Source organism: Protopterus annectens, chromosome 1.part1, assembly GCF_019279795.1.
Source record: "Protopterus annectens isolate FY-2018-M chromosome 1.part1, PAN1.0, whole genome shotgun sequence".
NCBI classification, from domain to species: Eukaryota; Metazoa; Chordata; order Ceratodontiformes; family Protopteridae; genus Protopterus; species Protopterus annectens.
Window position 1 is genome coordinate 1,347,310,060 of NC_056726.1, and position 25,360 is coordinate 1,347,335,419.

The following is a 25,360-nucleotide window of genomic DNA, read 5'->3' on the forward strand; positions in this document are numbered from 1 at the left end:
AAACAGGATTCTTAGATGTATTAATCTTGGTAATAACAGAGAGCATCACTGCTTAAAAAAAAAACAAAAAAACAAAAAAAAACAAGATGGATGCCTGTCATTGCCAGCACAACTTATTTGTTAAACGCACTAACCTTTAAACTGTTTAAAGAAAGATAATGTACCCCATTCAGCAATAAGTTGATTGTACCTGAATCATCAAACTCCTTAAGCCTCAAACTAAACAGACCCCACAGGCTCTGCTTCTTGGGACAGTTTATGTAAAATAATTATGTTGACAGAAGTACTCCAACTGCCTAAGAAACATCTAAAGAAAGAGTTTAAATATATTTGCTTTAGAGATTCTTGGTAATTTACTTATTAGGAATATGATATCAAAGACAATTAAATCTGTGTTTCAGAACTGTTTTGGATTACTACCGTTCCATGGGCTTCCTCATAGCTCATGTTTGATGCCTTCTCTATACTAAAAGAATTTCTCTGTTTATGAACTCTTAACAGTTTATATTGAAGACTTTAATGTTTCAGTTCCCTTGCTATAGCACTCAAAAATCAGCTGTTTTATAACATAAAAGTTTTATTTTACATGTTGATCTGTTATACATACTTCATTGTTAATGATCTTAGGTTGTATAAAGCAGCCAATGTAATCATAGACTCATAGATTAGTACTAAGCTAACTGCCCTTGTGAGTCACTTTAAGCCTAGCCAATTATCTCTTGTGAGACTCAAACCCTGCACCTTGTGTTTATAAGGCAAACACCTTAACCATTAGGCCACCTTCCCAACCGTTCATGTAAATTGCAGATTTCTATATACTAATTTTGCCTTTTCTAAACCAGCTATTTGTGTGCTTATCTGTTCAGAATTGTTGCATTTACCTTGTGGTACAAGATACATAGCACAAAAATGCAAGTTATACAAGTAAATAAATATACTAATTAATAAATAACACAAAAACCCACAAGTCAAACAACAAAAAATTACAGTTTCTGAATTGCACCTTATATGAGGAGCTTTGCTCACTCACTGTTTTACTAAAGAAAAATCTCCAGGGACATAATGTATAATGGATTAATATTAATATCCATTAGATAGCTAACTGGTTGTCTGACAGAACCCATGGGGTTAAAATCAGTGGTACTACTTCTAAAAGCAAAAAAATTACCAGCGGTATACTACAGGGCTCAGGGATGGTCCCTGCTCCATCTGTCATTTATTTCTTAGACTTTCAAGCAAACACTCCCAACCTATATTTATCTAAATTTGCAAATGACTGCAAACTGAGAGCTGTTATTCAATATTCTCCTGTCTGACAACTGCTCCAACATGGGTTTCCTTATGTTAACAACTGGTGGAAGGACAATGGTCTCAAATTAAATATGAAGAAATGCAAAATAGGTTATTTTGGTAAGCAAACCAGGCCTGTAGCATACCCTTTAGCTGATACAGCCATCCAATCAGACATTGCTGTAAAGGATCTTAACAGTCTTATGGCTAATTCTTTATCTTTTGACCACAGTATCTCTGTGGCAGTTCAGAAAGCCTTGTATCTGGCTCATTTAATTTCCAATATCTCATCTCAATTCAAAGAAGTCTCAAATTCCCCTTTTACTCATCTTATCACACCCATTAATAAATGGGCATGTTTTGGTCTAAACACAGGACTCAACCTGAAACACATCTGAGATTCTGAATTAAAAATGATTCTCAGTTATCCAGACAGACTGCCAGCCCTCTGTCTCTGCTTGGTCTCTTACTGACTCTTCATTGGTGATCTATGTGTAACCTTTCAAGCCATAAAAGCTGTAAATCAAATGGTACATGGGTTACTCACTCTAATCGCCTTAACCTGGTATGCAACATTAATAGAACCTGCTGGAGGGACAAATTTGTCTCCAGAGGTTACCACACCTTTGGAACAGACTCCTACTTCATGCCAAGCAGAGCACCTCATTGGTTCTCTTCAAACACAATCTGGATGATTGGATGGGTAACTGTAAGTTCATCCCAGGGGTTCCACCTATGTCCCCCATGGACAGGGGTGATAGGTGCTGATCGTGGAAATAAGGGTGAAACTTGACTAAGCTTGTAAGAGTCCTAGCGTCATTAGCCTAGTAACCTCCTATGACACTATGACACTACCCTCCTAAACTGCCTATTCCTTTGTAGAACAAATGGATCCTTAAAAACATAGTTAAAGGAACTAAAGCTTTATCAACAGGTAACCAAGAGGTGTTGGCATTATTACCAGATTCTAACATATCTCCTACCAAATCAATAAACTTTACACTACATGTCAAGCTGAATAGTACTTTTGCCACCTTCAACATAAACCTAGATAACATAATGGACAGCCTAAAAGCCTCTTCAAATTATCTTTAATGACCTTTCTTGAGACTGGAGGGAACTTTTGAACATGGTGTATTGGTTAGGGTTGCAATGGTCTGTAGAATGATTGCTGAATACTTACCTATGCCCTACAGGTATATCGCATATTAGTACAAGATGTAAACAGATGCTGATTATGCACAAAGTGATTAAATAAACAGAGCTACACAGTCTCTGTATCATCAAGATTTACCTTAGTATTGCCATTATCTGCATAGTAATCACCTTAGTAATGAAACCTGTCTTCATACTGAAAAAAACAGCTTTTTAACTTGCCATGTCTCACTCAGAACAATGCAATTCTTAGGTTTACTCCTACTATTTATTTGCTATGTAAAATATATTACACATAAGGATCACTGCAACTATGTATCATATATCTTGATGTACTGACTACTCCATTTAGACAAAGTTATCCAAAGATATGCGATCTGGCAAGAAACAGCCCTTCCTCCAGGATTTGCTTTATGTTATATTTGGAGTTTTAAAACAATAGTGATCCATTCCTTTTATTTCTCCTTCTATTTTTCTAGTCTACTTACCTTTAAAGTGTTTCCTGGAGGTGTTATATACTAACTTTATTATGCTATAATTCTTAAGAGTTTTTAATTTCTTCAGGCTCAGGCAGTGGCATTCTTTTCTTTCAGTACTTTCTATAGATACATGTGAGATAGGTATCCTCAAACAAATTCCTTTCTCTGGAATAATATAATTTATATAACTTAAACTGCTGCTCCTCTGCCAAGATGCCCTTCCTGTTCCTACCATTAAACTTCCTCCTTCTCCAAAGTGCAGGAGAAGGACAGCGAATTTTAGTCAACACTTTGTCTACTGTCCAGCACTAGCTCTGATTTCAAGACATAATTCTAGCTAGACTCGAGAAATGTTACATACAATATGCATGTCATGTGACACATAATGCGTACTCACTGAAGCATGACAATATCTTAAGTAATAATCGGGGGTAATAATTGCAAGCGATTAATATTTAATTCTTGTTCACTGATGCTCAGTATATTTGTTTCAGATTACATGGTATGTGCAAAACTACAATATATTATTTTGACATTCCTGACTTTCTCTGCTTCTTGTTGCATATAGAAACTATATTTAAACCTAGTGTATGTTTTATTACCACATTTCACCTAGAAAAACTCTGCATCCTGTCCTGATCAGTAATTCTTGGCATACCTAGAGAAACACATATTTTAATACTTTTATTATTAGTTCCATCTTTTCACCCAGACTAATGCTCCGACAACTTTATTACAACAGGGATATTTTTGTTCTTTAAAACATTACCATGGCTTCTGTTTCTGCTCCTTCATTTAGTCTGTCAAATTTAATCGGAATTCTTGAATATTTTATACCTAACATATTAATCTGTATATTAGTAGACGCACAATTAGTACTTTTCTTAGGTTCATAGGTAGGCACTAGGCTATTAGTTCTGGGGCCTATATAATCCTAGCCAAAAAGGTTCCCTGGCTTTCGCCACCCAAGAAAATTATTTTCCTGTGCCCCTATCAAGCAGTGCCACAGAAGTGATCCCCAGGGTGAATTTTCTATTTCCCATCCAGTCATCAAGAGTTTTCTTAAAGAGTGCCAATGAGGAGCTTTGCTTGACATGAATGGGTAGTTTGTTCCAGAGTATGGAAAGTCTCTGGGACAGGAACCTATCCCTCCAGCATGTTCTGTTTATTGTGGTGACAAGGTTTAGGTCCCTGGAGTGTGTGGTTTGGAGAGATTGGGATTTCTTTAAGTGTAGCATGTCCAACAGCTCTAGGTTTGAGCATAGCTTTGTATGTTGGGCAGAGATTGGTTCTCAGTAGACGATATGTGATGGAGTAGAACTGGAGTTTTTTGAGATGGTCTGCGTATAGCATCTGTTTGAGGTCAGTAATCCTTTTAGTGAGGTAGTTCTGTGGCCTTTCCAACTATTGTAGGTGTCTTGTGAAATACATGCCAAATGGGGCATTGTACTCTATAATGGGTCTGATGAGGGATGCGTAGAGAGGAACAATGACCTCCTTTTTTCTAGAGGAGAACCCTTTTGTGTTGAGGTGTGCCAAGTAGAAGGATTTCCTGACTACTGTGGCAATGTGGTTATCAAAGGAGACACTACTGTCCACCTGTGTCCCGAGGTCTCATCACACTTTCGGTGTTTAGTAAGCTACTGCCTATGTGGTAGTTCATGGTTACCGAGTTTTTCCCAAAGGGGATGACAATGCACTTCTTGGCATTGAGCTTGAGTCCATGACTTTGACACCAAGCATCTGTCTCTGTGAGGCCCTTTTATAGAATGCCTACATCATTAGGTGATTCTATTATGGCTCCCAGTTTGCAGTCATCTGCGAACTATGTTATTCAAAGACCTTCTGTGTTGGCCTGCACTTCAGAGAAGTAGATGCCGAACAGGAGAGGACCCATGATCGAACCCTGTGGTACTCCACTCGTCACTGGTCTGAAGTCGGACTTGGAGTTGGCTAGCTTTACTGTGTGGGTTCTGTCAGTGAGCCAGTTGGCCACACATCTTGTGACATATAGATTTATGCCCAATTTAGTGAGTTTATCTATAATTCCAGAGCGGGGGATGGTATCGAAAGCCTTGGCGAGGTCAAGATAGGCTGTGTGCACTACCTTGCCCTCATCTATGGCTCTGGTGACTGCTTCAAAGAAGTCAATCAGGTTTAGTAGACATGATCTACCTTTTACAAACCCAAACTGAGTGGGGTCCAGGGTTTGGAGGTTACTTATGTCTTTGTTTATAAGCTCCAAGATGATAAGTTCCATGGCCTTGCAGACCAGGCTCTTCAGGCTAATGGGGTGGTAGTTTCTGGGGTCCATGGTGGCACCACCTTTGTGGAGTGGGATAACCATCACTGTGCACCATTCAGTAGGCACATAACCTGAGGTGAGGCTATGATTGAACATGGTACTTAGGTGGGGTGCCAGTTCATTCTGTAGTTCATGCAGTACACAGCCTGTGATGTTGTCTGGTCCCATGGGTGCTGTGTTCTTGGCTTTGGATAGTGCGGTCTTTACTTGTTTATCTGTGATTACAGGGGCTTTGCATTCTTCTGATATTAAGATGGGCCCTTTGGAGGTTGAGAGGGGGGTAAAGTTAGCACTGAACCTACCTGCCAGGATGTTTGCAATATCGTTTGGTTCTGTATATTTAGTGCCATTGTGCTGTAGCTCAGAGCAGATCTGAGTGTTGCCATTGAGATTCTTGACATAGCTGTAGAATGCTTTATGGTTGTCTTTGGAATCAGTGGTGATTTTACTTTCATAACTGGCTTTGGAGGATTTTATAAGGGATCTCAGCTTCTTGCTGAGGCTGACCAGGGAGTTCCTCCAATCTTGGGATTTTACTCTTTTTTGCAACAGCTTCTTCCTTCTGTTGTAGAGTTTGTTTATGACAGTGGACCACCAGATTGGCTTCCTTTTTTGGAGAATAGTGTCTTGGTTCTGTTGGGGATAGCACGATCCATGCACTCATGTATGTGCTCTTACAGTGCATTTGTGTAAGAGTCAGCAGTCATACCTCCATTTTCCGTCTAAATGGATGTCGTGAAGTTTGCCACTTCTGTCTTAAGAAGCATGTAGTTGGCTTTGGAGTAGTTTTTGATGGTGGTTTCCTTAATGGGGGTTGGGGATGGGATATGGATGTCTAGGGTGATTAGCTTGTGGTCGGATCTGAACAGCGAGGATTTGACCTCTGTGATGGAACACCGGTTACTCATATTGGTAATGACCAGGTCCAGGATATTGCTGCCCCTGGTGGGCGTGTGGATAAGCTGATCCAAAGCATTAGAATTTATGAATTCCAGAAAACATTGAGCAAATGAGTTGGTACATGAGTAGTTTTCCCAGCAGCTGATGGTGGGGTAGTTGAAATCACCCATAATTAAGGTATTGGGTTGTACCTTAATATTTTCCAGTATCTTAAGAAATGAAGAGTAGAAATCCTGGGGCATGGTGGGGGATCTGGATTGCAGTCTTGCCCAGTGTTAGTTGCACTTGGATAATTTTGGATGCATTATGTTGAGCAACTAGCCTGGAGATGTGGATATCCTTCATGAATATGGACACGCCTCTGCCTTTATTGTTTAGGTCCAGATTAGGTGGCCGAAAGGTGTGGTATGAATTATACCCTGGTAATGCAGGGGTGCCCTCTGGAGCCTTGAACCAGGTCTCTGTCACTGCACAGATGTCAATGTTCTCAATTTTAAGGAGTGCCTCGAGTGAGTGCATTTTGAGGTTTAAACTTCTAGCATTGAGTAGCATTACCCTCAGAGTTTGCTTGCTTGTACCTGTTATGGTGGTGAATGTGGCATTTGACCCTTACCTAAAAAGGGCACTATAGGGGTGGCAAGAGCCTTAGCCAGTATCTGTAATCCCAGGGATGACAGGTGTAGGCCATCTCTGGCAAAGTATCGTGGTCTGTCGACCATGTCATCCCAGGCAGACAGATACTGGATCCCCTTAGAATGAAACCAGAAGCTTGGCCAATTGTTGAAGTTAATCATTTTGTCCTTGTACTGTGGAATCATTCTGGGTGATGGCAGGATGCTACTCATTCTGTTGTTAATCTCATTACTTCAGACAAGATCAGTACTCTGCTCCAGTCAACATATATTTTATTTTATTTGTAAAGTATGGTTCTCCTGAAATCGACATCATTATTTGTAACTCCAGTATTCAAAAGAGGTGCCTTACACCTAACTTGAGATTACAAGGCTAAAATCTGACATATAGAGCTAGTGTTTTCAACAATGACTGGATACTACAAATATACCTACCTTCTGGATCAGTCTTAGCATAGCTTACTGTATAACAGATGTAAACACTGACTAGCATGGTAGATTTGCAAAACTTTTTTGTCAATCTCTAGATGTTGTAATTCCAGCTGATTTTATATTTTCTTATTCAGAGCCTTCAGTTTGATACTGCATTATGAAAATGATAACAGTATAATTTAAAATAATTTCAAGCCACACATAATAGGACAGATTACAAACTGACTATCAGGTCAAAATCAAAAAGTCATGCTGTTTGATTATTCATCAAAATGGGTAAACCTGAACAAGTTAATACCTCAAGGACTGATGCATGAAACATATTTCTGATAAGATGCTATGTGGAGCTATTTTAATTTTCTATCCATTAGATGAAATGTTTGTAATGCATTTGAAATCCTGTTCTGAAAGTCACGATTCCACAGACAATGACTGATACTGTAGACATTTTCAGTGCAGGTGATTGTGCTTCCTGTCTCATGATCTATATGGTCTTCTGGCTGGCTTGTCAAGTTCACAGGTTCATAGGTACATAGATTAGTACTAGGCTAACTGCCCTTGTGGGCCATTTTAACCCTAGCCAATTATCCCCATGTGAGAATGAAACCCTGCACCTTTGTTTGTAAGGGAAACATCTTAAACCTTAAGACAACCTCCCAAAATAAAAAAACAAAGCCAGGTGTGTTTTTAAGGCCTAGCTATTATTCCAAAGGTGAGAATCAAACCTTGTACCTTCTTTCTATAAGGTAGACACCTTAACCATTATGCCATCTCCAAAGAAGGTTATGTTGTATCATGCCCATTTGCTCATTACAGTAGTACCACCATCGCAGGCAGCTGTTACCTTTGGTGCATGCACTAGGGTAGACCATGACATGTGCTTCCTGGACAACCATTAACTCGTTCGAGGAACAAACCCTCAATTATTCTCAAGAACGATTTGCATGAGGCAGTTCTTGCTTGTTTCCGGGATCACAGATGCCAGTGAGTTGGTAAAATTTACCACAGTTATCAAAGGAAGCCCCACCAAATTCTTATTTATTTTTTAGGTCAAGAAATTAAACATGCATTATCATCATTATTTCACAAGGAATATCTAACCAAGGATGTCCCACTTCTAGCTTTCTTTAGATTCGAGGAGAACTGGTCTCCAGTTAGCTGGACCCTTTATAATCCATGATTTGTAACATGAATAATAGCTACTATCACAGCTCTCATGTCTTCCTTCTTCAGGTGGTCAACTGATAGTCAGTGGTTATTGCTGAGTTAAGCTGCCAACATCATAGATGGAAAACAAACTACTATACATATCAACAGACAGCATGTAGATAATTAAGGTACTTAGTTTTACAATAAAGACTCCATTTCTGACATGCTTCCCTTTTCAGGTATCAGTATATGAAAAGGAAATACACCTCAACACATCAAGAGGATCTTGAAGATTAAAAGTAATTAAACATAATATGACTTAAGGGTGCATGCAATATTTTTGTCAGTGCTCATATTAAACACAGACATCAGTATTTTATACTGGAAAAAATTACTATGTCTTCACTGTCCATACTCTGTTGAGAACAGTGTCTCCATCCCAAATGCAAAATAAAAATCAGAAATCACTGTAGAGGTTTATCATCAATGCAGTCACATATGCAGTTTGACTGCTGCACGTATGCCACACCTGTGTTACAACAGCAAACAGTGGTAACACATATTCACGAAAACAAGAACTAAGAAAGACAGGGCAAACATAAAGTAACAGTATTAGTAACACTGGAAATGCTGCATATCGTTTCAGATGGTATATAAGAAAAAAAGAAAAATATAATTCTAGCTTGTGTTTTTTTTTAACTGGTAAGTTATTGACTAGGTTCCTGGTAAGCAAGAAAACTTTAAATGTATTCTAAGACTTGCTGTACATATTTACTCATGCATAATCTTAAATCTGTAGTATTTTAAAAACAGACTGCAAGTCACGACAGCCCAATGTATTGGAAATTTCTGAAAGATGATTGCTTTTCCTGAAGAAATGGTGTGCATACCTAGGCAAGCATATCTCCAAGTTGCAATCATGTTAAGTATACACTGCCATAACATTTACCTTCAGTTATTCCAAATTATGTGTATAAGTCAACTTACTTGCTGGTGAGATGGACCTTAGGAGTGATCCCATACTCCCCAAAGATAGTAACAAAAATATTTGCATCAGTTCCAGCTCCACGGATATCTCCAGTTAGTGTAACCACTTCATAAACTGCAAAGAGAAATGATGCATTTTGTTACTATAATGATAACTTAATAATACATTGTTTTGGATCTAGTGAAGACCTATTAATCACTAATGGCACAGAACACAGATAGTTCTATAAGCAAATGGGGACATGACTTCACTATCCAAATGCATAGCTCTGTATTTTTTTAACCAAGTGTTTCTCCTGCCCTAGTCCTTAATATTCATATAAACATGAACAGTTGTTAAAACCACACTCAGTCATGCTCACTTTTCCCAGAATCTGGACTCAGCATTGTAAAAGTATTTACACAAAGGTGAAATAAAATATAAAAAAATATTACCAGTTCCCTGGTTCCATAGTTTGAAGGGATGAAGCACTGACTATGACTCAGCCAATCTAAGTTTGGTTATGTCTCAGATGCTACAGGAGCCGTGAGAGGTGGGGTTGTGGGAAGTAATGATTGGCCTACATCAACATGCCCATCCCAGGAGAGGACTGGGATTTTTTTCTACCATCTAGGGTATGCTACAGGGCAGGATGTGACATGCTATCATGCTACACTCTAGTGATTCATAAGTTCATATGTTTTACCAGGCTGTTGATTGTATAGATTATGTGTACCTTTGTCACCATAAATTCCAACATTCCAGGTGCTATGTAGGAGGGGGAAATAAATGACTTACATCAGACTACACACTCTAGTAAAGGGACTGGGATTTATGCATCTGGGGTAAAGTGGGGTGGAGCTGACTGAGATGGCATCATGGGTGGTAATTCCCCTCCCTTATACCTGAAAAAAGCATCACCTCCTGCAGTGCATTTAATGCCTGTTCCTTGCCTCTTTTCAGTGAAGAGAGTGTCACTCTTACAGGATGCAGATAGAGAGGTGATTCTCCCTGAAGAGTGTGGGACTAGCTGCAGACTTAAACCAAGATTCAACCACTTCCTTTGAACAGCAGAAAGCAAGAAAAGGGTATTAATTCTGGTGGTCTTATGGGAAATAAGCTGAAAGGTCATCCTCGCCATGCAGATGGAAGCCCACCTGCAGAGTTACTGCAGGATTCTGCAAAATAAAGACACAAGAGGACAGAATGGTCACAGTGCAGTTAAAGATGGACATCTGTGGAGAGTGAAATGGGGGAATACTAATAATTGTAGCAGGTATTAACTTAATTTTAGGCCTGGATTTTACTTCTAGATCCTTTGTATACTGAATAATTGAGAAAATTATTCATCCAGAGCATGTCCTCCCTGTGGTCGAGTGACATCTAAAGACATGCAGGTAGGTGCGTGTGTGAATGGGTATGCCTTCTTTGAAAGTTGGGTGTTGGGCTGGCAACTCGGCACAGTAAAAATTCACTGCCAATCATTAGCAGACTGGAGTTTCGCTGTGGCGACCCCTAACCAGGAAAAGCCGAAAGACTTTAACAAAGCTCCTAGCTTAAGCCAACAAATTATTGTTATGTATTTACCCTAGCATTAGATCTTCATTATCCTCATCCATTCATTTCAAAAGCAGGACTCACAGCTGAAGGCAGTAGTTGCACAGCACTTTTGAGACTCTCCCAGTCTCTAAAGTCTTCTAATCACTTCTATAATGCTCCACACCACCCCATTTCTACAGACAGGTTTGCCCTGTTGCAACGAGAGAACTAGAAGAAACATATAGGCTTCAAAAAAATTTGTACAGCTCTTTTTGCAAGGGATAATTTTCAGCAGGTGGGGAATTGTGTGAGCGTTTGTTGAAGTGTACAGACATGCATCATGAAGGTCTAACATCTACAAAAGCTCATGTTATAAGGAGACAAAGCTCAGAAAGACTGGCATAAGAACAAAATGCAAAGCACCTACCTTGCATTTTGACATCTAACAAACTGTACCACATTATGTATTAAAACTGATCATAAGATCATAGGATCATAGAACATTACTAGGCTAATAGCCTGAGGGCCCTTACAAGTCTAGCCAAATTTTACCCTTGTCATCATGATCAACACCTATTACCCCTGTCCAAGAAGGACGCACTTGGAACCCCTGGGGTGAATTTATGATTACCCATCCAGTTGTCCACACTGTGTTTGAAGAGGGCCAATGAGGTGCTCTGTTTGATGTCAAGGGGAGTCTATTCCAAAGGTGTGGTAACCTCTGGGAGACAAATCTGTCCCACTAGCAGGTTCTGTTGATGTCACATACCAGGTTTAGGTCATTAGAGTGAGTAACCATGTATCTTGACTTGCTGATGTGCAGCATTTCCAATAAAGCAGCATCAGAGATTGCCTTATATGCAAGGCAGAAATCGTCTCTGAGTAGTCTGTATGAAACAGAACAAAGTGAGAGAGATTTCAGCCGATCCACATAGCATAGCTGCTGAAGACCTTGAATTTTGTTTGTGAGGAATCTTTGTGGTCTCTCCAATTGCTGCAGGTGCTTCGAACGCTACATGCCAAACGGGGCATTGTATTCAATTATTGGTGTAATGAGTGAAGAGTACAGGGAGGTGATAACTTCACTTTTTCTAAAGGCAATGACCTTACTTATGAGGTGAGCCATATAGAATGCCCTTCTTACCACTCTGGAGACATGGTTATGCCCAGATCTGTCACAACTGAGTGCGTACTTAGGGAATTGCTATTGATATGGTAATTTGCAGGAACATCGCTCTTGTCAAAAGGGGTGATGATACATTTTTTTGCATTCAGCTTGAGGCCATGACTTTGGCACCGATCATTTGTTTGTGTAAGACCTTCTTGAAGGATGTTGACATCGTTTGGAGATTCTATGACTGCAGCCAGTTTGCAGTCATCAGCAAACTTTATCAGCCACAGTCCCTTAGTTTTAGCTTGTACTTCAGAGAAATAGATTCCAAACAGTAGAGGTCCCAAGACTGATCCCTGTCGAACACCACTGGTAACAGGTCTGCTGTTGGAGGTGATTTACCCTATTTTGACTGTATGGGTTCTATCAGAGAGAGAGTTTGCAACCCATCTTATGACACAAGGCATAATGTCTAGATGGAAGAGTTTGTCAGTGATGCTTGAGTGAGGGACAGTGTCAAATGCCTTGGCCAGGCCTACGTAGGCTGTATGCACAGATTTCCCCTTATCCAGGGCCCTTGTGACTGTCTTGAAGATGTCCACCAGGTTTCACAAGCATGATCACCCCTTGAAAAATGCAAACTTGTTAGGATATAGTGTTTGCAGATTATGTATATCTTTGTTGATAAGGTCCATGATGACTCTCTCCATGGCCTTGCAGATAAGACTAGTCAGGGTAATAGGTCTGTAGTTCCTGGGGTCAGTAAAAGCACCACCTTTGTGCAGGGGGATAATGGTGGCTGTTTTCCATTCAGCTGGGATGAAGCCAGTGCTTAGACTGTGACTGAAAAGAGTAGCCAGTAGTGATGCTAATTCTTGTTTGAGCTCATGTAGGACGCAGCCTGGGATGTTATCAAGTCCTATTGGTGCTGTGTTTTTGGACTTAGAAAGGGGTTTACGACCTGCTCTTTAGACATACATGGTAGGGGACAAGTGGTAGGGATGTCATGATGTATGTGTGGTGGGGATGGGGGAGTGTAGTTTTCATCAAACCTGTTGGCTAGCAGGTTAGCTATGTCCACCGGCTCAGTGTATGTGTTACCATTAACTACCAGTTTAGCGCAAATCTGAGACTTACATTTTAGGTTACAGATAGAACTAAAGAACACCTTATGGTTGTTCTTGGTTGAGGAAGCTAACTTGTATTCATAGTTTGCCTTGGAGTACTTCACAAGAAGTCTTATTTGCTTATATAAGCTGAGAAGGGAGTGTCTCCAGCTTAGAACCTGCTCCTTCTTACCCTTGGACAGCAGTGTCTTCCTTTTATTGTAAAGCATGTTACTGGTGGTTGTCCACCAAGCAGGGTTGCTTTTCCTTGAAGAGCTTATTTTGGTCCTAACAGGTACTGCTGAGTCAATGCAGTTATACAGGTGCTTGTATAGAGCATTGGTGTAGGGTTCAGCATAGTTACCAGTTGTGTCTGAGGGGAGGGGTGCATGAAGCTATTTATACCATACAGTCTTCTTCTTCTTCTTCCGGCTGCTCCCACCAGGCATCGCCACAGCAGATCAACTGTTTCCATTTCTTCCTGTCCTCTGCATCTTGCTCTGTCACACCAATCGCCTGCATGTCCTCTCTCACCACATCCATAAACCTTATCTTAGGCCTTCCTCTTTTCCTGTTACCTGGCAGCTTCATCCTTAGCATCTTTTTCCCAATATACTCTGCATCCCTCCTCAGCACATGTCCAAACCAACGTAATCTTCCCTCTCTGACTTTGTCTTCAAACCTTCCAACCTGGGCTGACCCTCTAATATACTTATTCCTAATCCTGTCCATCCTCGTCACACCCAGTGAAAATCTTAACATCTTCAACTCTGCCACATCAAGCTCTGACTCCTGCCTTTTTGTCAGTGCCACTGTCTCCAACCTGTATAACATAGCTGGTCTCACTACCCTCTTGTAGACCTTCCCTTTCACTCTTACTGGTACTCGTCTATCACAAATCACTCCTGACACTCTTCTCCACCCACTCCATCCTGCCTGTACTCTCTTCTTCACCTCTCTTCCACACTCACTATTACTCTGAACTGTTGATCCCAAGTACTTAAACTCATTCACCTTTGCCACCTCTACTCCCTGCATCCTCACTATTCCTCTATCCTCCCTCTCATTCACACACATATATTCTGTCTTAGTCCTGCTGACCTTCATTCCTTTTCTCTCTAGAGCATATCTCCATCACTCCAGGGTCTCCACTACCTGTTCCCTACTCTCACTACAGATCACAATGTCACCTGCAAACATCATAGTCCACTGGGACTCATGTCTTATCTCGTCTGTCAACCTGTCCATCACCATTGCAAATAAGAAAGGGCTCAGAGCTGATCCTTGATGTAATCCCACCTCCACCTTAAACGCATCCGTCACTCCCACCACAGACCTCACCGCTGTCACACTACCCTCATACATATCCTGTACCACTCTTACATACTTCTCTGACACTCCCGACATCCTCATACAATGCCACAACTCCTCTCTAGGCACCCTGTCATATGCTTTCTCTAAGTCCACAAAGGCACAATGCAATTCCTTCTGACCTTCTCTGTACTTCTCCATCAACACTCTCAGAGCAAACATCGCATCTGTAGTGCTCTTTCCTGGCATGAAACCATACTGCTGATCACTAATCATCACCTCCCTTCTTAACCTAGCTTCAACTACTCTTTCCCATAACTTCATGCTGTGACTGATCAGTTTAATCCCTCTGTAGTTACTACAGCTCTGCACATCACCCTTATTCTTAAAAATCGGTACCAAAACACTTTTTCTCCATTCCTCAGGCATCCTCTCACTTTCCAAGATTTCATTAAACAATCTAGTTAAAAACTCCACTGCCATTTCACCTAAACACCTCCATGCTTCCACAGGTATGTCATCTGGACCAACAGCCTTTCCGTTCTTCATCCTATTCATAGCTATCCTTACTTCCTCCTTGCTAATCCACTGCACTTCATGATTCACTATCCGCACATCATCCAACCTTCTCTCCCTCTCATTCTCTTCATTCATCAACCCCTCAAAGTACTCTTTCCATCTGCTCAACACACTCTCCTCGCTTGTGAGTACGTTTCCCTCATTAGCCTTTATCATCCTTACCTGCTGCACATCTTTACTAGCTCGGTCCCTCTGTCTAGCCAATCGGTACAGGTCCTTTTCTCCCTCCTTAGTGTCCAACATTTTATACAACTCTTCATATGCCTTATCCTTAGCCTTTGCCACCTTTCTCTTTGCCATGCACCTCATCTCCTTATACTCTTGTCTACTTTCTTCATCTCTTTGACAATCCCACTTCTTCTTCGCCAACCTCTTTCTCTGTATACTCTCCTGTACTTCTTCATTTCACCACCAGGTCTCCTTGTCCTCCTTCCTCTTAACAGATGTCACACCAAGCACCCTTCTAGCCATCTCTCTTACTAGCTCTGCTGTAGTTACCCAGCTATTCGGTAACTCTTCACTGCCACCCAGTGCCTGTCTTAACTCTTCCCTGAACATCACCTCACAATTACCCTTTTTCAATTTCCACCATTTGATCCTTGGTGCTGCCCTCACACTCATCCTCCTCTTCTTGATCACCAATGTCATCCTACAAACCACCATCCTATGCTGCCTAACTACACTTTCCCCTGCCACCACTTTACAGTCTCCAGTCTCCTTCAGATTGGCCCTTCCTCCACTCTTGTATGTCACCCTATGCTCCTCCCTCTTGTTAAAATATGTATTCATCACAGCCATGTCCATCCTTTTCACAAAATCCACTAACATCTGACCTTCTGCATTCCTTTGCTTAACACCATACCTACCCATCACTTCCTCATCCCCTCTGTTCCCTTCACCGACATGCCCATTGAAATCTGTTCCAATCACCAGTCTTTCACCTTTGGGTACAGTCATCACCACTTTATCCAACTCACTCCAAAATTGTTCTTTCTCATCCATCGCACACCCAACTTGTGGAGCATATGCACTAACAACATTCATCATTACACCATCAATTTCCAGCTTCATAAACAACACTCTATCCGACACTCTTTTCACCTCCAAAACACTCTTAGCCTACTGTTCCTTCAGGATAATGCCTATGCCATTTCTCCTCCCATCCACACCATGATAAAACAATTTGAAACCACCTCTGATACACCTAGCCTTGCTCCCCTTTGATCTGGTCTCTTGCACACACAATATACCAACCATCCTTCGGTTCATCATATCAGCTAGCTCTCTCCCTATACCAGTCATACTGCCAACATTCAAAGTTCCGACCCTCACTATCACAGTCATAGCCTTTACCTGGCTTTGGGCATGCCTTCCGCCTCTTCTCCTCCTTCGGCCAACAGTAGCCCAATTTCCACCAGCACCCTGTTGGCCAACAGTACTGGTGGCAGTCGTTGTTAAACCACAATTTCTGTACAGTTTTCTGCATATATGATGTGGCAAAATTTTACGCCGGATGCCTTTCCTGATGCAACCCTCCCCATTTATCCGGGCTTGGGACCGGCACAAAGAAATGCACTGGCTTGTGCATCCCCAGTGGCTGGATTATTTATACCATACAGTAAGAGGTTATAATTTGCTTTGGAGAAGTTAATTAGTCTAGTTGCTGCTAGGGAGGGTCAGGTGTGATAGTTACTTCAAATGAGACTGATTTGTGATCAGATCTCACCTGGGATGAACTCACAGTGGGGGAGCTACAGTGACCTTCTATATTTGTAAGCACCATGTCCAGGATGTTGGCTCCCCTGGTGGAGATATCAACCAGCTGTTCTAGGGCATTGGAGTTGAGAAAGTCGAGGAACTTTGGGCAAGTGAGTTTGAGCATGACTAATTTACCCTGTCAATTCTAGGGTAGTTAAAGTCACCCAAAACAATGGTGTTAGGATGTATCTTGATAGACTCAAGTTGATCCAAATAGGCAGAGTGGATGTCCTGATTCATGGAGGGGGTTCTGTAGCTGGCAATTACTTGAATAGGTGTCCTACCAACAGTTAATTACACCTGAAGTATTTCTTGGGCATCATACTGTTTAACCAGTGTGGAGGTGTATTTATCTTTGATAAATATTGATACACCACCTCCTTTAGTTTTCGTGCCTTCAGTTTGTGGTCAGAATGTAGGAAAGGAAGTGTAACTCAGTATGGCTGGGGTACTCCCCACAGTCTTGAACCAGGTCTCCATGAGTGCACAAATGTCTGTGTCATCCAGGGTGAGGACTGCTTCCAGTGAGTGCAGTTTCATGTTAAGCCTCCTACTGTTTAGCAACATGACCTTGAGGTTGTTTTTAGTTAGCATTTTTACATAGGGAGTTTTGTCCTTGTGACACTGCCTAAAATGGCACTATGGGGGTGGCAAGAGCCTTGGCCAGTAGCTGAAATCCCAAGGGTGACAGATGGAAGACCATCTCTGGCAAAGCATCTAGGTCTGTTGATTGTGTCATCCCAGGCTGACAGATACTGGATCCCCTTAGAATGACATCAAAAACTAAGCCAATTATTGAAGTCAATCATATTCTGTTTGTATTAAGGCATCATTCGAGGTGAAGGTAAAATGCTGCTTAAGGCTAAGGACATATCTGCCTGAGACACATCTCTCTCTTCATATAGTCCAGAGAGGTACAGCTCAATTCGTTCACATCAACATGGACTATGACAGAGTCATAACAGTGCCTGTTTTTGAGACACTAGAGTGCATGTGTGATATGGTGGATCCTGACACCTGACAGACAGCTGACCAAGACCTTCTCCTTATCCAGCCTGGTGAGAGGGACATCTGTGTGTCTCACAATGGAGTCTCCTATGACTAATATGTTAGGTTTAGTTGTAACTACAAAGAAAGACCAGTGAAAAACAGCTCTACTTTCCACCAGAATAAATTTATTAATAAAACCTTGCAATCTCTAGTGCCTCGGCTGTTGCCTTTACAGAGTAAAAAACTTTGCCCATTTATAATCCCACATTATATACATTCTTAACACATCATATTCCAATAAATAAGGAAGGGGACATTTCCCTGTGGAAAGTGTTCAGTATGTCAGTATATAACAAGTGAGGCAGAAAAAATAGGAGACAAAAGTTTTAACACCATGGGCATATATTCCTGCTTGAGCAGAGGTGTAATTTATTTGATTAAATGTTCATGTGGTAAAAATTATATAGGGGAGACTAAGAGAAGTTTGGCTGAGAGAATAAAAGAACACATTAGGGATGTGAAAAATAAAAAAATGCTGAGTCCAGTAGCAGAACATTTTCATTTGGTACATGGGGGGATCATTAAGGATATGAAAGTTGCAGTTTTAGAACAAATAGAACATCAGTATGGTAATGAAAATTTGTTAAAACATGTTTTAAGGAAAAAAGAAGCTATTCTTATTATGAAATATGAAACTTTACAGCCCAGGGGGCTCAATAAAGAGTGCAATTGACAGGGTTTTATATGTTGTTTTATTAGTAATTTTGAATAGTTTTATCTAATTGTTTAACTGATTTATTGGAATATGATGTGTTAAGAATGTATATAATATGGGATTATATATGTTAGGTTTATTGTTTAGCCTTATGGGTTTGACAGGTGACACTTTTGCATGAGCTAGTGTGTACTGTGTTATGTAGAGGAAGTATTATGTGTAGTGTGCTTCAGTTTGTGTTTGGGACATCTCTGGTGTTTAGGTAAGTTTGTGGCAAAGACCTCCGCATATGTAGGTATGTGTGATGTGGGTTTGGGTGGAGTAGGTGGTGAGGTATGCATGCTGACAACCTACTCAGTGTCAGATGTATTGAATGACATGCGAGAGAGCACTGATTCAAGGTTTTTAATATAGTTGTCTCACTTACATAGTGAGTTTATGCGGACTCGAAGTAGAGTGTTGTCTGTGTACATGAGACAGTTGCAACCAAGCTGGCTGAAGAAACTGCAAAATTGCCTGATTCTAGTGCTAGGTGAATTTATATGGTCAGAAACAAGAATATGGTAGGAAATTCTGGAGCATTTCTCCACGGGCCTCCGCTGAAAACAGGATCTGTGGAACCTAGTCGGACTTTCCTGGTCAACAAATGTTAAATAAATAAATAAATAAAAAATAAAAAAAGGGTCACATGTAAGAATAAATAGTGGGTGAGTTGTGTTAATACCTCAGAGGCTAGGATCAATTCTACACAAAAAGGTAGAGCAGGGCCGCAGAAAAACTTTTGAGGCTGTTATTACAATTGGGTGCTTGCACAGCTTCACCAGTACTGCCTCTTTGCCCAGAAATGTGTTAAAGATGATGAACTACACCGTTGGGATACTGCTGTATCTAAGGGAAAAATTGTCTAAATTATCTGTACAGCTATGGCGCACAATTGCGCAGCAGTCTGTGGTGCCGTGCAATGAGCAAACAAGGAGGAACCCACTCAAGCATGAGGGTTAAATACCAGAAGGTTAAAACCTAAAACAACTTTAACAAAAACTGAAAAGAGACAATGAGGTGCTTACTCCAAGTACTAGACCCGCCATTCTTTACTAGGCAGGAGCCAATCAGCACAGTCCTCTCACTAGAGTGCAGAAGGGCCCTTTCTAATCCAAGATGGCCTGGAAAATGTTCTCAGAACAAACAGCCACTACAAACAAAGAACCAGGCTCAGAAACAACAACCCTGAGTATGGACTATGCTACAGCTACTAGCTGCACCATTTTGGGCAGAAAACATTACAGAAATGTTTACCACAGCAAAAAAACAGCACTGAGATACTAAATAAAAGTGTAAAACAAAAAAGAGCAAGGAGACTCTAGAGAATCCTTTTAACTGTAAATCAGTTGTATGATATACTCCTTGGCAGGAAAATCAGAACAAACAAACAGATGCTTAACAAATGGAGAACATTTCCAGTTAATACCTTTCAAACAGTGAAAATGGCTAAAAAAGCTTTACAAACAGTAAAAATAGTAACCAAAATTATTTAACAGGCCTAGTAAGGCAGACAACTGCAGTACAACACTGCGGTATGTTGGCAGCAGACAATAAAAAAGTGCAATAAATGGTAAGAATAAGCAATAACTAGTAAACATAAGCAAAAAAAAAAAACAAGCAACTTATGTTTTTTAGGAAGCTCAGAAGCCTCTTGTCATCTGAAATCTCAGCAGAGTTGTGGCTGTGCCTCTCCTCTGTTCAGCTCAGTGTGAAAATCATATTATAATATCCTTCAACAAAAGCATCAAAATAATCCAAATCTTGAACTTCTAAGATGGTGGCACACTAATCAACAACGTAATTTCGTCCATCTCAATGAGAAAACTTCGAAAAATGAGTTTTTTTGTTTGGAATATTGAGATGTAGGGTACGATTCAAGCTGCTATATCCAGCAGTCTTCAGAGTATTTCTTCCTTGAGGATCAAATACATTTTTTTATGCAGAACAGTTTAAAGAGGAAATAAAAAATAAGCAAGGAAGCCGAGCCAATCCACACAAAATATTTATTTAGCACTTTCATCTCCACAATAGAAACTTCTTCTGAACAAACTCAACTACCCCCCAACATCCTTTATATACATGAATATATTAATTAATCAATTGATGACATCATATACCTCTTAAAGAAATCAACATTAATTCCTAACTTATAAAACCATGCCTTAAAAATGATACAAAGATAAAAACATATGCTACATAATAAATAATACATATTATGCATAACTATAAATTGTGATCCTGATATTCAGTTAAGACCCCCCATTTTGTCACATAAGAAATTGTGCTTTTAGTCTTAAAATAGAGCTAAAGGATACCGCACAATTTAGACCAGGATATTCTGATGCATTGGTCCTGATTTGCCATCTGAGCTCTTTAAGTTCTAAAAATTCATTCAGTGGACCACCCCACCAAACACAGTTGCAGCAGCATGGCCACTGTGAAGATCACCTGAATGGTTGCTCTGTGCATTTGCACTTGGAATAAATCTTTAACACTTGAATTAGTGTTTGTTTTGTGCTTCAACTTGTGGATTTCCATTGGAAATGTTGCAGAAAGTATGCAAGTGCTGGTATCTGGTTTTGGTGTTTGTATTTTGAGTTCCGAGCACCGTGTTTGTCTGGGTGAGCACCTATTCATTTTTGGGATATAATATATTTAGTGTGCTGCCTTTTTTTCAAGGTTTTTTGAAAATTTTGGTCTATTTTGACTTGGAATACTGTTTTGTGACTGAGCATTCACATTCATAGCTATGGGAGGCAACCTACATGCTTTTATCAGCAATTTACTGTTAGATATAGATGATGTGGCTTGTTTTGAGGGCCAGAGTATTATTAGAGTAACGGACACCACTGTGGAGGTGAGTCGTGTTAAAAATATGCAACTTATGTTCAGAGAACTGACTTTGCTTACTAAAAAATTTTGATCGACAATATGACATATTAAATTGCTGAAGGCATACATTAAGGCGGAAATGGCACCACGAGGCTTAATGGTTTATTTAGAACCTGGGGTAGGCAAGGAAAATGCTGATTCTATGACAAAATTGCATTTGATTCAATGCACAGCTTCTAAAATGTTTATTGAATTGCTTGTGGAGATTTACGAACATTCTCTACTAGATATCAAGGTGAAGCTTGATGAATGTTTGGAAAATGTGCAACAATTTGAAAATGAGGGGGATTATCAAAAAATTTATGAGACATATTTAAGTGAAGTGAATACTTTTGAAAATGAGGTTAGGGACAAGAAACTCAAGAAGTTTAACCGAGATTTGGGGGATATGGCGAATAATGCAATTTTCTTATGGAAAACCACTAAAAGATCAGTGCGCTTCTCGGCTACTACTAAAAGACAATCTAAATTTAAATGGAAAAGAAACAAATCTATTCTGAAGCCTTCTAGAAGTGCTGAAGGCACTACTACTCTAGTACATCTGACTTTTCATCCAACCCACCCAGTACTGATACTGAAGCTGAATTTGTGGAAGATTTAATATCTCCTGTCCATAAAAAATCCAGGGGAAGAGGATGCCCTTTAGAAGAGGGGGACACAAACATCAAAGGCAGACCAGGGAGCAACACAGAGCAAACATTCAGGGAATTAATGCAAACATAATTGATAGCCATGATGCTGAGATGGATAATCTCATAGTTAATTTAACTATCTATGAGTTAACTATGCATGAAAAAAGTGTGTTAAATAAAGGCTTCAATTATATACCATCATGCTTTATCTCTGAGTTTGATATTTATAATGATGTTAAACATTTTTGCAGAGCTTTAAACTAAAAAAAAAAATAACGCTAAAGCTGATAGCAATGATACTGTTGATGTTGCTTCTGATGGTTTTCTTTTTAAGAAATCTGACTTCCAACCACCATACCATCCTCTGGTGAAACTGTTTGAAGATTTGGTGTTGCATGATTTACATGTTAATCAAAATTCCATTTTCAGGGGATTTGTTGACAAATTGACAAAGCTTGAGAGAGATGTTCTGATATAGCTAAAAAATAATAACCATGAAAAAACTTTTAAAATAACAAAGAAGAAACTCAGAAAACAGGTCTTTTGTTTAATACCAGGACTTAAAGCGCTTTTCGTTTGCACCAAAGCAAACTTTTTCAGAAGTAAAAAATTGGTTACACACATCATATTTAAAACCAAAGTGGAAGTGATGTTTTAGACCACACCTTTAAAGCAACATTGTTGCTTAAAGCTATACACAGGTACTATGTATCAAAAACAATGACATTATAACTTCCAAAACCAAAAATAATAATGTAACCAATTTTTTACTTCTGAAGAAGTTTGCTTTGGTGCAAACAAAAAGCGCTTTAAGTCCTGGTATTAAACAAAAGACCTGTTTTCTGAGCTGTGCCTTCTTTGTTATTTTAAAAAATAATAAAGACTTAGTAATAGTCATGGCAGACAAGGGGGGTGCTATTGTAGTATGGGCATGAGATGATTATTTGGGAGAAGCTTTGAGGCAATTGAGGGATGGTAGGTTTTATTATAGCTTGCCCCTTGATCCTACTTTGGACTTTAAATGAAAGATAGACGGATTTCTTTTGAGTGCCAGGCTGAATGGGGATATATCAGAATCCCTATTTAAGCAGCTTCTTGTTAGTAATCCTATACCTCAACGCTTTATATTTTGGCCAAAATACATACAACTATTTTGAACCCCCCAGGTAGGCCTATTGTTTCGGATAGGGGTTCTTTAACAGAATCCCTATCTGTGTATTTACAGCATGAACTGAAACCATTACTTAGCTTGGTCAGGGCTAGGTTAAAAGACTCTAGCAATTTTTTGTGCTTAATGAATGATTTGCAGATACATCCAGCCTCCTATCTTTGTACCATTGATGTCCAAGCACTATATACGAATATACTGCATAGTGGAGGTATTCACGATTAAAGTATTGGTTAGAAATGTATGGTAAGCATCAACCTAGACAAACTGATTTTTTGTTAACTTTGGTGTAGTTAGTATTGGAGCATAATGTCTTTTACTTCCATGGTGAGTGCTATCTACAAATGATGGAAACTGCGATGGGTACACATTTTGTGCCTATATATGTGGACCTCTTTATGGGGTATTTTGAGAGGCAGTTTATATATAATGATTCTTGTCCTTTTAAGAAAGAACTTACCATGTGGCATCATTATTTGGATGACTGCTGGGGGATTTGGTCTGGCACTATCCAAAACTGGTTAGAGTTTGTGAAATATCTGAACTCAAATTAATTTGGTTTAACATTCACTGACAGAATCGAGCTTGACAACATTGATTTTTTGGATGCAACTGTGACTAAGAACCCAGATAGTACTATGAAGATGAATCTCTATAGGAAACCCTTTACTAAAAATGCCATCTTACAGGCGGATAGCTTTCACACTTGACATGTTATGTCCAACATACCGAAAGCTCAGTTTCAGAGATTGAGGCGCATTTGTAGTGAGGAAACCTGTTACATAAAAGAACTGGATAAAATGGGCTAGAGATTTGTGAGGAGGGGTTATTCTTGTGCTAACATTCAGAGAAATAAAGCCGTAGCATCTAATTTCAATAGAAATAATTTCCTGGTGAGTGGGACTTTGAATACAACACAAGTAAGAGATAGGTCAACTGTTACTTATAAAATCAGATTTGTTACAAACTTTGGTACCGATACTTTTAGAATCAGGAATGTGATTTCTAAGCATTGGAACATATTAAAGTCTGATCCATTTTTTGATCACTGCCTGGAGAATAACTGTTTTTACAGTTATAGTCAGGGTCGAAACTTAGGTGAATCTTTATCTTGGTATAAGCAGATTGATTGGTTGGATGGTGATGCTTTAAGGGATTTATCCAGGGGTAGTAACCCTTGTGGTAATTACGTCTATTGTAAAGTTATGTCACGTACTAAATCTTTTACATCTGTCAATACTCAGAAGGTTTTTGATATTAAATATCTTATTACTTGTCATACCAACTGGGTGATTTACATGACAGTATGTCAATGTGGGGCTTTTTATATCGGACAAACTTCTAGAAGCCTAAAGAGTAGGACTGCGTTACACTTAAGTGACATAAACTGTAAGCGACAGAGGAGTACATTATTTAAGGATAGTTTGGTACATACTATGGCACAATTCCTTTTTTTGGGCATTGATATGGTGAAGAGTAGTAGATTGTCTGATATAAGTAAACAAGAAATGCTTGACAGAAAAGAGAGGATGTCGATAACTAAATTAGGGGCATTGTATAAACCAGGTCTTAATGACCATTGGTAGGTTTGTTTGATGAGTTATGATTGGGTTTTGGTAAGGTGAGTAGTTTGGGGGTTTTCTTTCTTCCTTAGTATTATTATTCATTCACTTATGTATTCTGGTTAGCGAATCATATTGTCTTTTGTTGATATTTCCCATTTTCTTATGATATTTCATATTTTGTATTTACCTTTGGTGATGTATGTAATACATGTTGTATTTGAATGATAACCTGTGTTCATATGTATTTTATAGATATTTTCCATGTATGTATACATTTGTATACATTTGTATATAGTAATATGAGTAGATATATGGATGCATATTAGGTTGTTTCATGTATTCAAAGCAATATTTGTGGACATGGGGTTTATTTAGTTTGAATGTTCCTGTTTTTCTCTTTTAAATTCATTAAATGAGTAACACTTGTATTTGTATTTATGCAAGCAGCATTTTCATTCTTGTGTATTCACACTGAGGACGCCAGGGGGTGAAACCGGTCACCGGTCTGTGTTTGCAGCAGTATGGCCACTGTGAAGATCACCTGAATGGTTGCTCTGTGCATTTGCACTTGGAATAAATCTTTAACACTTGAATTAGTGTTCGTTTTGTGCTTCAACTTGTGGATTTCCATTGGAAATGTTGC

General features: G+C 39.6%; 1 protein-coding gene across 3 annotated transcripts in view; it reads right to left on the reverse strand.

Moving 5' to 3' along the window:
* The window catches only part of LOXHD1 (lipoxygenase homology PLAT domains 1), a 2,432,812-nt gene that overhangs the window by 1,958,718 nt on the left and 448,734 nt on the right, over positions 1 to 25,360 (reverse strand). For all 3 annotated transcript variants that reach the window (XM_044082024.1, XM_044082018.1, XM_044082011.1), the window contains exon 2: positions 9,330 to 9,444. In XM_044082024.1, coding sequence (XP_043937959.1) covers positions 9,330 to 9,444 — 115 coding nt within the window. The remainder of the gene's footprint in view (positions 1 to 9,329; positions 9,445 to 25,360) is intronic.